The sequence below is a fragment of the Podospora pseudoanserina genome, chromosome 1, assembly GCF_035222485.1.
Source record: "Podospora pseudoanserina strain CBS 124.78 chromosome 1, whole genome shotgun sequence".
Classification (NCBI taxonomy): domain Eukaryota; kingdom Fungi; phylum Ascomycota; class Sordariomycetes; order Sordariales; family Podosporaceae; genus Podospora; species Podospora pseudoanserina.
In genome coordinates, this window is record NC_085920.1 from 8,086,654 (window position 1) to 8,101,139 (window position 14,486).

The 14,486-nt window shown below is 52.3% G+C and overlaps 5 protein-coding genes across 5 annotated transcripts; 2 read left to right on the forward strand and 3 right to left on the reverse strand.

The window, feature by feature from the left end:
- QC764_122690 (uncharacterized protein) lies at positions 1-1,969 on the reverse strand (the record flags this gene model as incomplete). Its single annotated transcript, XM_062943504.1, has 2 exons — positions 1,416-1,969; positions 1-1,366 (listed from the first exon to the last, which is right to left on the reverse strand). The coding sequence occupies exons 1-2, from the start codon at positions 1,592-1,594 to the stop codon at positions 1-3; spliced, it is 1,545 nt and encodes a 514-aa protein (XP_062806628.1). The 5' UTR covers positions 1,595-1,969.
- A 1,224-nt stretch (positions 1,970-3,193) lies between these two features.
- On the reverse strand, positions 3,194-6,617 carry QC764_122700 (uncharacterized protein). Its single transcript, XM_062943505.1, has 2 exons — positions 4,904-6,617; positions 3,194-4,849 (listed from the first exon to the last, which is right to left on the reverse strand). Exons 1-2 carry the CDS (start codon positions 4,971-4,973, stop codon positions 3,264-3,266), a joined length of 1,656 nt encoding a protein of 551 aa, XP_062806629.1. The 5' UTR covers positions 4,974-6,617; the 3' UTR covers positions 3,194-3,263.
- SEC62 (Translocation protein S62) lies at positions 6,371-8,786 on the forward strand. The gene is made up of 4 exons (XM_062943506.1): positions 6,371-7,256; positions 7,314-7,576; positions 7,635-8,198; positions 8,260-8,786. The coding sequence occupies exons 1-4, from the start codon at positions 7,136-7,138 to the stop codon at positions 8,461-8,463; spliced, it is 1,152 nt and encodes a 383-aa protein (XP_062806630.1). The 5' UTR covers positions 6,371-7,135; the 3' UTR covers positions 8,464-8,786.
- On the reverse strand, positions 8,489-11,010 carry QC764_122720 (uncharacterized protein). The gene is made up of 3 exons (XM_062943507.1): positions 10,320-11,010; positions 9,415-10,168; positions 8,489-9,354 (listed from the first exon to the last, which is right to left on the reverse strand). Exons 1-3 carry the CDS (start codon positions 10,728-10,730, stop codon positions 8,870-8,872), a joined length of 1,650 nt encoding a protein of 549 aa, XP_062806631.1. The 5' UTR covers positions 10,731-11,010; the 3' UTR covers positions 8,489-8,869.
- Positions 10,929-14,421, forward strand: QC764_122730 (uncharacterized protein). Its single transcript, XM_062943508.1, has 3 exons — positions 10,929-11,811; positions 11,871-13,485; positions 13,546-14,421. Exons 1-3 carry the CDS (start codon positions 11,612-11,614, stop codon positions 13,897-13,899), a joined length of 2,169 nt encoding a protein of 722 aa, XP_062806632.1. The 5' UTR covers positions 10,929-11,611; the 3' UTR covers positions 13,900-14,421.
- The last annotated feature ends 65 nt before the right edge of the window (positions 14,422-14,486 follow it).

Sequence of the window (14,486 nt, forward strand, 5' to 3'; positions counted from 1 at the left end):
CTAAGCCCAGCACTCTCCCCATTTCCCGCCCTTCCTCGCAAACTCCAACCCTTCCACAAACTGATCCAGTTTACACCTCCCAAAATCATCAGCCTCACAATTGTGTGGCTTCACCACTCTCCCGTTAACCAGGATCCTAACCAACTCTTCCCCGTTTCCTTTCGTCCCTCCACAAACCATCTTCTCAACATATATTCTAGCCGCAAAAGCTACCGTCCAAGCAGCACTAAACCCTCCTGCATCTTCCGGTTCCTGTCTCGTATTGTTATTCAGGGGCTTCACCCCATTATACACTCCCAGCGCTCCCAAAATCCCCATCATATCATTATCATGGCTGAAATCGGCATACAGTTCCCTATCCAACGGGAACGTCTCCGGGCTCTCGTCCAGCGTCGAGTTCGTCGTCGTGTGATCCTCCACCGGCCTCCTCGTCAACCTAGCAATGAGCTCATTCACCCAGCCCACCCCCTGCGTAGGACCGAGCGGGTTCCCGGGACCATAACCGTAGTATTTCCCTAGTGACTCGTAGTAATCGTACAACTTCCATTCCTCTTCGGTGAACAAATCACAAAAGGGGGACAAGACACCGGTAGGCGAGGCAACAGTGTTGAACGGGCAGAGGTCCATCAAGCTGATCAAGTCTTCATTTGTGAGGTTGACACCGGGCAGGTTGGCGTTGATGCGGGCGTTGATGGGAGGTGCAAATGTCGCAAGGTAGGTGGCCTGGGCGGAGTCGCCTACCTCGGAATATTTCCCTCCTTTTTCGAATGCGTCGCATAGGCCGTGAGAGAGGGTATTGTTGAGACCCTTGGCCTCAGATATCTCAAGGATAGGAAGAGGCTTGTGAGGGAGGTTGGACGATTCATCCTTCTTGAGAGCAGTGTTGTAACCTTGAGTCCAGTTTTTGGCAGAGACCACCACTCTGTTCTGGTCCGAGGCGCGAACAAACGGAACTGATTTGCTGGCAAGGGATTGGTAGCGGTTGTAGAACTGGAGGCCTGAGTTGACCATTTGGCGCTCGCCGAAGAGGGTGAGCTGGTCTGCGCCGAGACCAAATTTGTAGGTCTTGAGAAACTCGAATCCCGATCCATAGCGTTCGGCATTCTCCTGAATCCGGTTGACGAGGTAGATGTACTGGACCGACTTTCCAAGAGTTGGGTCCCTGGCGCCATGGCGAGAGAGGACCTGCGCAAAGGTCAACTCGCACTCTTGGGGAATAGCTGGGTCAATCTCGGAAGGGACGGCAAAGTACGGCGAGTACTGTCCCCATGAGTGGGAAATATTGGCATCACATTGGAATCCCAGATCTGGGGTATCGCACTTGCGCAAACGACGCGGTCGGCCGTTGGAACCGTCTGTTGCCTGACTGTTCAACAGTTAGTGAGGTTTCTAGAAGAAGTGGATTCCCGACTTACATGAACAGCAGGCCCAGGATCGCCAGAATAGTCACAAACATCGCAACTATCAACAATCGCAGTTTGCGTTTGTGCTCATGCTCCCGGAAAACCCGTCTCTGTCCAGCAGATAACTCATCCTTCGGAAGTGAAGTATACTCAGGCCTTCCACCCGGAAATAACGAACGAATCCAATCCATAGTCGCAGTCAAAGTAACATGAGCTCAAAGGTTATAGGTTGGGGTCAATGGGTAGACCGGTCGAGATCCATCACGAGAGTCTCCTTCCAAATGTAGATCAGATTGAGTTGGAAAGATACATTTGGAACGTTGATGAACGACCAAAAACCCTGCCACGTGGTTCAGGCATCAAATTCCAGTGGTCGGTTGCCAAGATGTCGAAAGAACGACAAACCTTCTGTGACGTTTCAGACCATGTGGCCCGTGCACAGCAGCTTAATCCCGGTATAAGCCACCCGCTGTCAACTTTCGAGAAGTTTTCCAGAACACCATTCGGTAGGGCATCAATAGGTCCCAACCCGCCAACGTCCTCGACCGAGATGGCTGGCTCATCGGCGACCGCTAGGCTGTGCGACTAGGATCTTTGGAACCTTCGGACGGATTCGTCGAACCAATAAGACCTGTGACCTTCTGGCTTCTCATCACTTGATGGCCCTCCTTGTTCCTCCTGATCTGACACGACGCAAGTGCGCACATACCAGGTCCCACCCAGTCAAGCGATGACCGAGTCACCAGCTGCTCCCAAGAAGTTCGCCTTACGAGATGGAAATGTCAAGCCTTGCTTTCCGGGAATCTGCTGTCCGATCTTAGGTCATATAGGCTTGACGTTCCCGTCAACACCCACCATGAAGCTCAGCGGCCGCCAAAGGTCCGATCTGGTGGCTCACAGCCACTTGTCAACAACATGATCATGGCACTATTTTCTCACCACTGTATAGCCACCACTTATGTTGCGTAGGTCCCTGCCTTCTTGACGAAATATCACCGCTCCTAAAAAACAAACTTGACTCATAGGTACCTGACCTTCATACAATGTATTCTGTTGCCCTGTTCATGTAGCCAATCATTGTGTAAATCATATTACGAAGAGGTATAGCAACCAACAGGACGGTGCAATTCAGCTCTCTTCTTGAATGCTGGTTCGGTTTTCAGTTTAAAACTATGATTTGATCAAACATCCTCTCGAGGACTTTTTGATGGCTTTTGTCAAGTGCCACCCTCACAGCACCCTCAGTACCCCCACGCCGCTCGATCAGTAGAGTTAGGAAATTCCCAAGCCTCTAACTCCAAACTGCCACGGCTGTATTGCATCAATTAAACTCCGATGCATCCTCACGGCGTCTGTCTCTTTGACAGCGCACCTCTGCCTCAATTGTACATTTCCATTAATATGTGACACAAGTGACCTACCCGCCCGGCCAAGAAACATGTCGACAGGGGGCGGCGGCAGGCCGTCACGGTGACCCAAAAGTGTCTGATATTGACGCAGGCGTCTATTCTTGCATCACACAAAATTATTGTAACAACAGCGTCTAGGGAAATTACACCGTCTTCTCGGATTTCCAGATCCAGCCCTCAAGGTGCGGTCAAAAATGCTACCTAACAAACTATACCTAATATCACAAACAGAGAAAAACAAGAATGGTATCATAGAGTTCAAGATAGTAATACAATGGAATCAATCATCCCCCATTAAAACCCCTTTTTTTGTTGTCAAATCCACCCATTACAAAGTATTCCAAAAGGTCTCCCAGGCTCTGGCCTCCAAAAAAAAAAAAAAAAAGTTGCCTATGCTGTAATGTCCAAATGCAAATGTGAATTGAACCGATGCAATAAAAATCCCCAAGCCTCAGAACGCAACACCCACACTCAACGGCCTGTGTCCCTCCATCCCCATCGGAACCCCCAGCCCAACCGCAGGCGCAATTCCCTTCTCCATCTTCATCTTCGGGGGTGGTGGGCTAGGTTGGAATGTCCTCGACTTGGCTTCCTTCTCCTCAATGTCCTCCACCGCAAACCTCACCCGTTGACTGAGCGGGGGTGTCTGCTTTGGCGTCTGTGTCTGCTTCACCCTCGGGCTGGAGCCAGGTGACCAGTTTGTGGTGGGGGCAGTCTTGGTATCTTCTTCCTCGGAAGTTGTCTCGTATGTGTAGACTGAGCTGGAAGTCTCCATACTTGTTCGCGGCAGGCCCTCGGGGGGGGCGACGCACTGGTAGAAACCATCCGTCTCCTTGATCGGGCGGGGACTGGTGGTGACCAGGGTTGACTCATCGATGCTTCCTTCTCTGGTCGCGGGCTTTTGGAAGTTGTGCTGCTCGTCCGGGTTGAATAGCCAGCTAGAAACGCGGGAGAAGGACTTCTTCTTGCGAAGGGGAGGGCGGAGAATAAGGGGAAGGGGTGGCGCCAGAGGTCGGTCGAGATAGCTGTAGTCAGTTTGGTCGTGGTTGTTGTTGTTGTTGTTGCCGGTAACCTCCTCATCATCGTAACGGGAGGGGCTATAAGGGGTATGTGGTGGGTGGGAGTTAAAGGCCGCTTGGGCCAACTCCATGGTTTTTCTCTGTGTATAAAGGTTGGTGCCGGTGTTTGCAGGCGCGGTGCTAGGCCGATCGGTGCTCAGTCTCTCGGCAAATGATGGAGCAGCAGCGGGCATCGCAGGAATGGAAGGAAGCGGATACAAGTCCTTCGGATCGATAGCCGTTGATGGCCTGCTGCCCAGGTAAATACTCTGTCTCTCAACAACCGAGTTGATCTCCGCCTGCAGCCGTTCCTTCTCTACCAGGGCGCTGGCGATGCGCGCCACGATTCTCTCGGTATTGGGGGCCGTGGAAGCACGAGCTCTGGACTTGGGCGGGATTCTCGGCGCTGTCATGATGGTAGACACATCGGATCCGGCAGAGCTTTGACGAACGTGCTTCCGCGGAATGTGAAAAGACATGACTGAGTAACTCCGTTCTGGGGCACCAACTGTTGTTGTGCTACTGGCATCCCACCGTGAGCTATTGGCCGTGTGAGCACGCGGCGGTGGTGTGATGAAATTCTCTCCACGCTCGAGGTGAGGTAGGATGGGCGTAAGTCGGTTCTTTGGTGCGTAGATACTGAGCTCGAGTGGCCGAAATGAACGAACCCGCTGACGAGGAGCTGGCGGTGGTGTTGGTGTCGGATATTGGAACGACTCGGCAGTTAGATGTCGAAAGTTTGTTGGGCCCGAAATTTGGAGCCGGCGAGTCGATGATGAAGTTGATGATGATGCGGGCTTCGAAAACCAGTTTCTCATGGAAGCATTATCCCGGCTGTACCTGCGCCCGCGGCTATGGTCCCTTTCCCTCTCCAACGTCCTTTCGTATGTCTTCTCGCTGGGCCACTGTGGCCCTGCTGTTGGTGCTTGAATGGGAGCAGGTTGATCTCGCAGCACGACGATCTTCCTTTCTGCGGTGCCTGTTACGTTTAGCATCCTGTCTGTAACTATTCCCAAGCCTTGATTCGACTCACTCGGGCGATCCTCCTCCTTGTCCTCAGCGCCGCAGCAGAGTGTAACAGAGCTAAACCACGAGGCACCCATGATGTAAATTGTGGTACTGAAGGCTGTAGAAAAACGGATGTTACAGAGAATGAGAGCTTCTCATTCCCGCCTCACAAGGGAAGAAACGAATGACGACCAGCGACCAGCGTAACACGTCAACTACCGTGACCCAGAAAAACAAAGGAAAGATGAAGGATGAGAAAAGTCCATGACGGGACCCAAGGTGAGGAAGGGAATGGAAGGGGAAAAGTGTTGAACACCAACGGCGCGAACGGCGGTGGCCATCTTTACATATGTTCCCGTTCCCACAGCAAGTCTCAAGAGTACATGCAGTACACAGTAGTAGGCAAAAGAGACATCATCTGGCAGGTCCGTCTTTCTCACTTCGGCTGAGTTTGCGCTGACCTAGTGGTGCGTAGCGGCCAGAGGTGAGGTTGCAGGAGGCGGCATCTGATAGGCTGAGATGGGCCAGGCCGAGGAACCAACTGGCGCTTACAAAACCGGGGTTCGGTCATGTATCGGATGGCGGCGCTACACACCAATACACATTGTGGGTGTAATGTCGTCCAGTCGCGTGCCGTTGTGAGTGCCGCACTGCGCGTCAATGTCTCGGTCTTTTCTTGGATGTGAGCAAAAGGTGACCAAGGTAGCAACCGCATTGCCACATTCTACCACGGCCTCGCGGGAAAAGGGGCTTGAGAGGAGTGCTTGGCCTGGTCTCGTGGGTCGCCTTGCAGTCTGCAATCGACCCGGAGGAACACAACCTATCCGAGTCCGTCATATAAGAGGAGGCCATCTTCACCGGGCAGCACTGCTATTTTGTTCTCGGATTTGTCGTCATGAAACTGAGCCTCACGGCACGGGTGAGAGTCGATCATCGTTGGCCCGGGAGTGACCTCGATCTCAGGCCTCCCGTCCGGGTCCGAGATGCTAATTTTTGTTGGTCCTATGTTGTTTCGACAGTCTTAATCATTGTGAACTCTTATGCCTCATGATCAACAAGCAGCTCGAGACGCCTTACGCTGCAAGGCACCATAGCACCAAACGGCTGGGGCGTTTTCCTTTCCACCAGACACATGCAGCTAGTAGTTGCTATGGGGGAGCGTTTAACCGGGGAAAGGAAAACAATAGGGCTCTTTTGCCCCTCGAGAAGGAGATGGCCTATCATTTGCTTTCCGTCGCATCTGTCGTGCGTCCTTGATGCTTGTGTGGAATAGAGGCCGAGCGAGGCAAACACGGAGAAATAGCGCCGGTGTAAGGACAAAACCATATGTGGCAGACAGCGTAGTGCCCGTTGGGATAGCATATAAGGTAGGCGAGCTGCATGAAAGAAGCACCGCAGAGAGAGGAGGGCTGTCCTCTGTACAACAGATTTTGGCGCCCTGAGGCTGAACAATATCTTCAGATACTGAAGTGATGAGGTAGTGTAAAGCGAGGGCGCCAGAAAGCAACCCCGGCCGCTAGGATCCAGTGGCTTGGGACGCTGCCCCGATGAGACAACATCCACAATAACGGTGTTAGCGCATCAAGAAAGAACCACAACGGGCTTACCTAACACACGTGCCCATGGGCATGCAAGCTTTATTCATGAAACTGGATGTGTGGATTGGGTTTCGGGGTAAGATGGGATACAGATAATCATCAAAAATCCCGCCTTGACCTCCACTGCTTCTTTATTTCCCCCCTCCCCGCTTTCACCAAAATGGTGGTGCGTATCTAAACATCGTCTTCATGCGGGGGCTGACGAAGTCTCACAGCTCAGAGCAGCCACAATGTGGCTCTGTGGCGGGCTCTTGGCGGGCAGGTCTCCAAGTCCTGGTTAGATCTGGAAATCTGGAAATCTGGCCCAAGCTCTCCATTGCCAAGGCACGGTGGGGCAGCTACTGGCACAGGCCAGTTTGAAAGTTTGGGGAAGCAGGGGTCATTGAGAGATACGTGTACGGAACTTGACCTTAACCTTTCTTGCAGAACGCAAAAAGTGCCAGAACCAACATCCCACCTATTCTCCGAGAATATCAGCACGGTATTGCAGAAGGAGCAATCGTGATCCCGACACTGGCACTTGGTCCATTGGTTTCGATTATACGAACCGTTTGAGCAATTGGACGCAAACACGAGCTCGCGACTCCCCTCCGTCACCCCTCCCGCACCGCATCGCCAAAGGATCGCAACGAGCGCAACTCGGATAGACACAGTCCACCATGCAGGCCCCTCCTCCAAATGGGCAAATGCCCATGCCCACCCCAGAACAGATCCAAGAGATGCAGAGGCGACTTGCTGCCGATGCTCAGGCTGCCGGCATGACAGTTCCAGAGTTCATTGGTGAGATTCCGGCAAACAGCTAAACTTGCGACTGAACGAAAAGCTGACGCGCAACAGAACACATCAAAAGACAGCAGTATGAGCACATGATGAGAATGCAGCAGCAGGCCCAGCAGCAGCAGCAACAGCAAGGCGGCGGTGGTCCTCAGCAGCAACATCAGCACCAGCACCAGCATCAACACGGCCCCCCAGCCCAAGCCCAGCCAATTGTTCCCGGCCCTCCGAATCCGCTCGCCCTTGTGCTGGCCAAGTTCCTTCGCAGCCAGGAGCTTAAGCCACGCACAGTGATTCTCAATGGCGAGCGCAAGGACATGTTCAGAGTACGACTAGCCCAATCGCTAGTTCAAACCCCTTCAGATCGCTAACTTGGGTGGTTAGGTCAAACGTGCCCTTCGCGCTCTCCAATCCGATGCCTACAAGAAGCTGCGTACCAAGAACCCTGCTCTTCCAGAGATCACCGATCGTGCCTCCCTCGAGAATGCTTTCAAGCTCCTTCCCATGTCCATGCTTGCTCTCCGCGTCGTCCAGATCGACGAGCACGAGGGCCATGACCACGCCCCTGCCAAGAAGAGCAGCAAACGTGTCAAGGGTCTCTGGACTGTACGCATTGAACCTCAACAAGAAGCAGGCGATGATATGTACTACGTTTGGCTCTGGGAAGGCAGCCAGGTCATGCGCAAGGTCTATGCCGCCCTTGCTCTCCTCATCATCTTCACTCTCGTCTGCTACCCTCTCTGGCCGGTCAAGCTGCGCCAGGGTGTGTATTACCTCAGTTGGGCTTTCCTGGTCTTCCTGGGTTTGTTCTTCGCCATGGCTATCTTCCGTGTTATTCTCTTCTGTGTCACCTACTTCGTTTTGAAACCCGGCTTCTGGCTGTTCCCTAATTTGTGGGAGGATGTTTCTGTGGTGGACAGTTTCAAGCCTGTCTGGGCCTGGCATGATGTACGTTTTTTTCCTTTCTTATGCCTTGCATTTGGAGTAAATGCTAACACAAGCACGACAGCCCAACCCTAAGAAGAAGAAGAAGAGCAAGAAGGTCAAGGCCTCAGCCACTGCTGGAGCAACTTTCTCAGCTGCTACTGGCCAAGCTGCCCCTGCTACTGCTTCTGTCAACTCCACAGCTACTCAGATCGCCTCTGGCCCGACTCCTACACAACGTAGTTACCTGGCACCGAGAGTCGAGGAGCTGGAGGATGACGAGGAGTAGATAAAGTAGTTGGGAAATACGGAGGCGGGCGTTTTGGCGTGGATAATGGTAGGATAACCCTAAGGGGTGGATGGTTAGGAGGCTACCCATGGATGATGATGAATACTCGAGCCTCGGTTCAATGTTCTGAGCAGGAGAACAAAGATGTGGCTTTTCAAGTCTCTGTGACACGAATGTGGGCGGCCATGTGTGCTTTATATTACTGTATTTTTTAGTTCTGATTCTTCTTCCGTCACCACATTCACATTTGAGAGTCAGCATAATTGATCCTGGGCTGTCACCAAAACATTAGTGATCCATTTCGTCCGTATCACCAATGCGCCCACCTGCATCTATGTAAGCCGATCCGCCGCTCTCTGATGACCACTTGCAAGTTCCTGTTGCGGTAAAGGCCGGTCAGACTGCCTCAAGCCTGCCAAATTTTCCCCATCCAATCCGGCTCGGTATGGCTAGCAGTTGCCACCCAAGGAACCTCGCCCGGTCCATATGGTTGCAGAGGCAGGTCATACGGCATCCTCAAAGCCACCTCGACGACCTCATCCTTCCCGTCATAATCTTCCTTTCCCTTGCCATCTCCATCACCACGAGTTTGTTCCGGAGGAGGGAGTGCATCCTCCAGGAAAGCAGGCTTCATCACCGCATTCTCGCCATACAACCCTGGCCAGACCAACACTCCGATTTCGTAGGAAGAGATTCGGACGGTGTTCTCTTTTGCGGAGAGGGCCTCGCCCCAGGCTTGTTTGGAGAGGTTGGCTGACGTGAGCAGGGCCCAGTCGATGTGTATGTCTGTCTCGGATGATTCCGGGGTTGGGCGGTGGGAGCGGATATAAGTTTTGATGTGGGGGGCCGCGCGCTTGCGGCCGGAGTTTTTGACTTTGGAAGCGTTGATGGCTATGTTCGGGAGGGGGGCGTTAGCTGATGGTGAAAGAAGAGGGCGGGGGGGAAACGTACGCAAACCAGACGCGGAGTCGTTGGCCCAGTGGTGGAACAATGGTTTCAGATACTGGAGCTGCTTGACTTGCTGAGGGGACTGGGTTTTGGTGTGAATCGAGCCGCCGGACATGTAACCGTCGAGAGATTTTCGGATCTCGTCTGGGGTGGGGAAGACGACTTTGAAAGTGGTGGCGGGCGTGTTACCGAGGGTGTGAAGGAAGGTGTTTTTCAACCAGGAGTCAGTTGGGCCCAAGGTGGCTATACTGGAGATCTGAATGGCAACTTCTGGTTTGTGTTCAATGGTGCTGTGAATGGGGACAGCGGCGAGAGCCGACTTCATGGCTGCCCAGCCAAAATTTGTGGAGGAGGTGGACTGAGTGACCGTGTGTCGGCCCGGAACACTAGATATTAGTGAGCCATTGATGGAGGAGAAGTCGTACTTCATGAGCTTGGTGGTGATATCTTTGCAAGTTGGTCTTTTGGTGTCATAGGCTCGAAGATAGTTTAGAAAGTCCAGTTTAAACTTGGCTCCATTGCCTATTCTGGGCCGACCTTCGTCATGTTCGGGCTTCAGTAGAGGAAGTCTAGGAGAGAACCAGGCTCCTTGTGTCATGTTTGTCCAGTCTCTTGTGATGAGGTTGGCTGTATGTATGACGAGCTGAGCTGTATCGTCGTGTCTGAGAAGGATGAACATCTTGGAATGATGTGTACCGAACATTTCGGGAAGAAATGCTGCATGGAGGGTGACATTGTTGAAGCGAGCGGCAGATTCCTGCGAATGTCAGATATGTGTAGTATGAGTATGTTGAGTAAAGGCATTGTAGTGGGACGAGATATTGTTCATGAAACTGTAATTTGTTACGATGATATACATATACACATTGGTGAGAACACGATGATGTATAATGAATGAGTAAACCTACTTGGAGCGCCAACCTATTCGGGTCCTCCCTCTTCCAGAACCCATGAACAACATGGACTTTTACGAGACTTCGAACATCCTCATCAAAGGCTGACATGAGAAAGTCGATATCGTGAAGGTAGTTGAACTCCCAACATTCTGATATCAAAGGGTCCCCCAGGACATCCCGCAACGTATAGGTATCCTTGTTCAACCCCGCGGGAAGATCTTTGATCTTTGTTAACTGAAAAGGCGACCCAACAGACTTGAACGGCGGGTGGTATTTGGCTTCGGTGGGTGTGTCTGGTAGTCGCCGTTTCTTGCGTGGGGGGCTTATGGGATGTGTAAGTGACTGAGGAGCCGACCGTTGCTGATTATCGTGTTGGCCATCTTCATCTCCATCACTGACGCGCCTTTTCCTTGCCGATGCCATGATGCGTGAGTCTTGCTGAGTCTGAACTCAAAACTAGCCGGTTCAACGATAGCTAATAATTGCCGATCATAGATACGAGTTAATGTTGGAGATGGCGTTTAGGTTCGCAGGTGCCACCAGCCGTCAGCTCTGCAAGATTCGGCGGGCTTAGATAATTGGACCCCAAACTATCCAGACGAGAACGCCAGCAGAGAAAAAGCAGGGTCTATTCGCCTGCAAAGATTCACTGTCTATCCCAATGATGTTTTGATACTCTGTTTTGATGTCTTTCAACGGGGACGGCAGGTACATAATTCCACACAGTGCCGCAATATCGGGAGTGGGGATCTGTCTTTGAGGATCTGACTGGGAAGTGGGTCACGGTGCCTTGGCATTTAGCGCTAAGCTGGCTAGCGTGCTGCCTTGAAATTGAGGCGGGCAAATCGACCTGGCCAGACGCCCCCTAGCAGGTACGTGTCGGAAATCTTTGGACGGGAGACTTGTTTCGCCTCCTGAATCCCCCATTTCCCAAACCCATCCCACATTCCACGAAGCCATTCACGACGACGCTGCTACCGGAAGCATGCACTTTTTAGACCACAACCGGACCAAAATCTAGACTGTGCGACCCTTCGAGAACAGCTCAACACCTATCGGTACACTGGTACCCCTTTCACACGAAACAAGGATCCCACTGCCGTTATCCCCGGAAGCTGTTGGATACCACTCCACGCAGCCCAGCAGCAGTGCTCCAAATGTCCAGGTAGACGGGCCCTCCAAACAGAGCTTCTACCGACGACACCGTCACCGGCACCCCTTTTTTGCAGTTGATCTGCCGGTGCCAGGTGCCCAGTTCCCGATATCAGAGCGAGCGCGACTTACGCGATCGGGCTTAATTCACAATGAGGCTACGCAACCTCTTTTTCTTCGGGGCGGCCGCGCTGGCGACCGCCTCACCACCATCAGCCGACACGGAGGAGGATATCACACGAGAAAACACATACTTCAATGGCAAGAAGGTTCCACCGATTTTGGAACTCACCCCGGCCAATTACAAGGAGGAATTAAAAAAGTCAAAGTTCCTGATGGTCAAACACTTCAGGTATTATGCCCGCCTCCTCTACGGGTTTCTCCTGTACTGATAAAAGCTGACTCCCGTAGCCCGTGGTGCGGACACTGCCAGGAATTTTTGCCGACCTTCCAGACGTTGTACGAGTATTACTTCACATCGAAGCCAGTGGGCAAGGATGCCGACTTCACCGAGTTCTATGATTTCAGATTCGCCGAACTCAACTGCGTCGCGTACGCCGATTTATGTACTGAGAACAAGGTTGCCGCATGGCCAACAACAATTTTGTTTGAGGATGGCGAGCCTTTGGTCACCTTTAGGGGCGTCAAGCACATTAGTGTTCTCAGTGGTGCTGTCGAAGATGCGCTCGAGAAGGTGAAGCCCAACACCAGGCCCAAAACCCTCGAGCTCCCCGAACCTGGCGACAAGACATCCCCTGATGCCAAGGCCGAAACCGAGAAGACCGAGAAGGCAGATGCCAGGGAAAAGGGGTCTGAAAAAGAGCTGGTCAAGGAAACTGAGAAGGAGAAGGAGACCGGAACCTCCACTGCCGCCAGCGCCGATGCTTCAACGGAAGGGGAAGCGACACCAAAGAAGACCTACACTGTCAACTACAATACCCCTTCGCAGAAGGTCACCCCTAAGCCGTCAAACCCCAACCCCAAGGGTCTCTCCGTTCCTCTGACTTGGGAATTGTTCCAGAGCATGGTTACCCTCACCCAGGAGCCTTGGTTTGTCAAGTTTTATGCACCATGGTGTCACCACTGCCAGGCTATGGCCCCGAATTGGGAGCAGTTGGCCAAGGAAATGAAGGGCAGGCTCAACATTGGTGAGGTCAACTGCGACCGCGACACTAGGCTTTGCAAGGAACTCCGCGTCCGTGGTTATCCTTCCATCATGTTCTTCAAGGGCGGTGAGAAGGTCGAGTACGAGGGCCTTCGCGGGCTGGGCGACTTTGTCCAGTATGCTGAAAAGGCCATTGATCTCTCCAGCGGGGTTCCGGATGTTGATTTCGACTCTTTCAAGGCTCTCGAAGAGAAGGAGGAGGTCATTTTCCTCTACTTCTACGATCATGCTACCACCAGCGAAGACTTCCTTTCTTTGGAGCGTTATCCTCTCAGCCTTATTGGCAAAGCCAAGTTGGTCAAGACCCGGGATCCCAAGTTGTATGATCGATACAAGATTACCACTTGGCCACGTCTGATTGTTTCGCGCGAGGGCCGCCCGACTTACTACACTCCTCTCGCGCCTAGGGAAATGAGGGATACCAGAATGGTTCTCAACTGGATGAAGTCCGTCTGGCTCCCCCTTGTTCCCGAGCTTACCCCGTCCAACGCCCGCGACATCATGGACGGCAAGATCGTTGTTCTGGGGGTTCTAAACAGAGAGAATGAGGATTCTTTCCGCGGCGCTATCCGTGAGATGAAGAGTGCGGCCAACGAGTGGATGGATAAGCAGATTCAGCTCTTCCAGATCCATCGCCAGGACCTTCGCGACGCCAAGCAGCTCCGCATCGAGGAGGCCGAGGATCGTGGTGACCAGCGGGCTCTGCGCAACGCCAAGAACATTCGCATCAACATGGACAGGTCGGACATGAAAGAGGCTACCTTTGCCTGGGTTGACGGCAACTTCTGGCAGCGGTGGATTCGCACCACTTATGGCATTGATGCCAAGGACGGTGACCGTGTTATCATCAACGATGAAGATGTAAGTTCTCTCATTAGTGATTCATGTCGAGGTGACCTTGACTAACGAGTTGCGATATAGAAACGCCGGTATTGGGACCAAACTAGCACTGGAAACCCCATTGTTCCCTCGCGCACATCCATCCTTGAAACCCTCAACAAGGTCACAGTCAACCCACCAAAGCTCAAGCCGAAGCTTACCATTGGTGTGATTGAGAAGATGTTCTTCGATATCAAGATGACCTTCAAGGAGCATCCCTATCTCAGCATGGGCTGCATCCTTGGCATCGCTTTTGGTCTCTTCCAGTGGCTCATGGGAAGAACCACAAGAAGAGCCCGCGGTCACTTTAAGCTCGAGGAGGGCGTTGGAATGAAGGAATCGAAGTCCTCCACGTTGTTTGGCGGATCAAGCAACACTGCCACCAAAGCGGACTAGATTTGATTGTGGATGATTAACGACCACCCACCTTTTTTCATTATGGGGTGGTGTCTGGATTTTTTTGGGAAAGCAAAAAGGGAAAGCGAACGATCATCATGCCTGTCTGTCTTGTGTTTGTCTTGGTTTGTGCTCTTGCTTGGTAGTATGCGGTATAAAGTTAGGTTCTGTATAAATACACCAGGGGCCCGAACGGTAACAATACCGAAAGGAAGGATACCGAATCGGTTGGTGGGGCTAGGACCGGAAGGGAACGGGGGTCTACGGAGGGGTTATTGCATATTAATCAGTGTTTATCTTCCTGGCTCATGGGAGCGTGTTTATCTTTTTGCTTCTTGTTTTTCCTTCCCTCATTGTGTGGCTTACTCGAGACTTTTGTTTGTTGAATGAGACGGGGAAAGAGGCTTCGTCCGGATTATGGCTGGATGGATGCGGCATTGTAGATATGGAGTTTCTGAATTCATCTGGGGTTACATCACCTATGGAACCACTCTGGTGATATTTCCCAAAACTTGTCAAAGCCTTGCGGTTAGTGGCATTGCGTTTCGTGTGATTGTCACCATGGCGAGATGAATGATTGAGCCGAA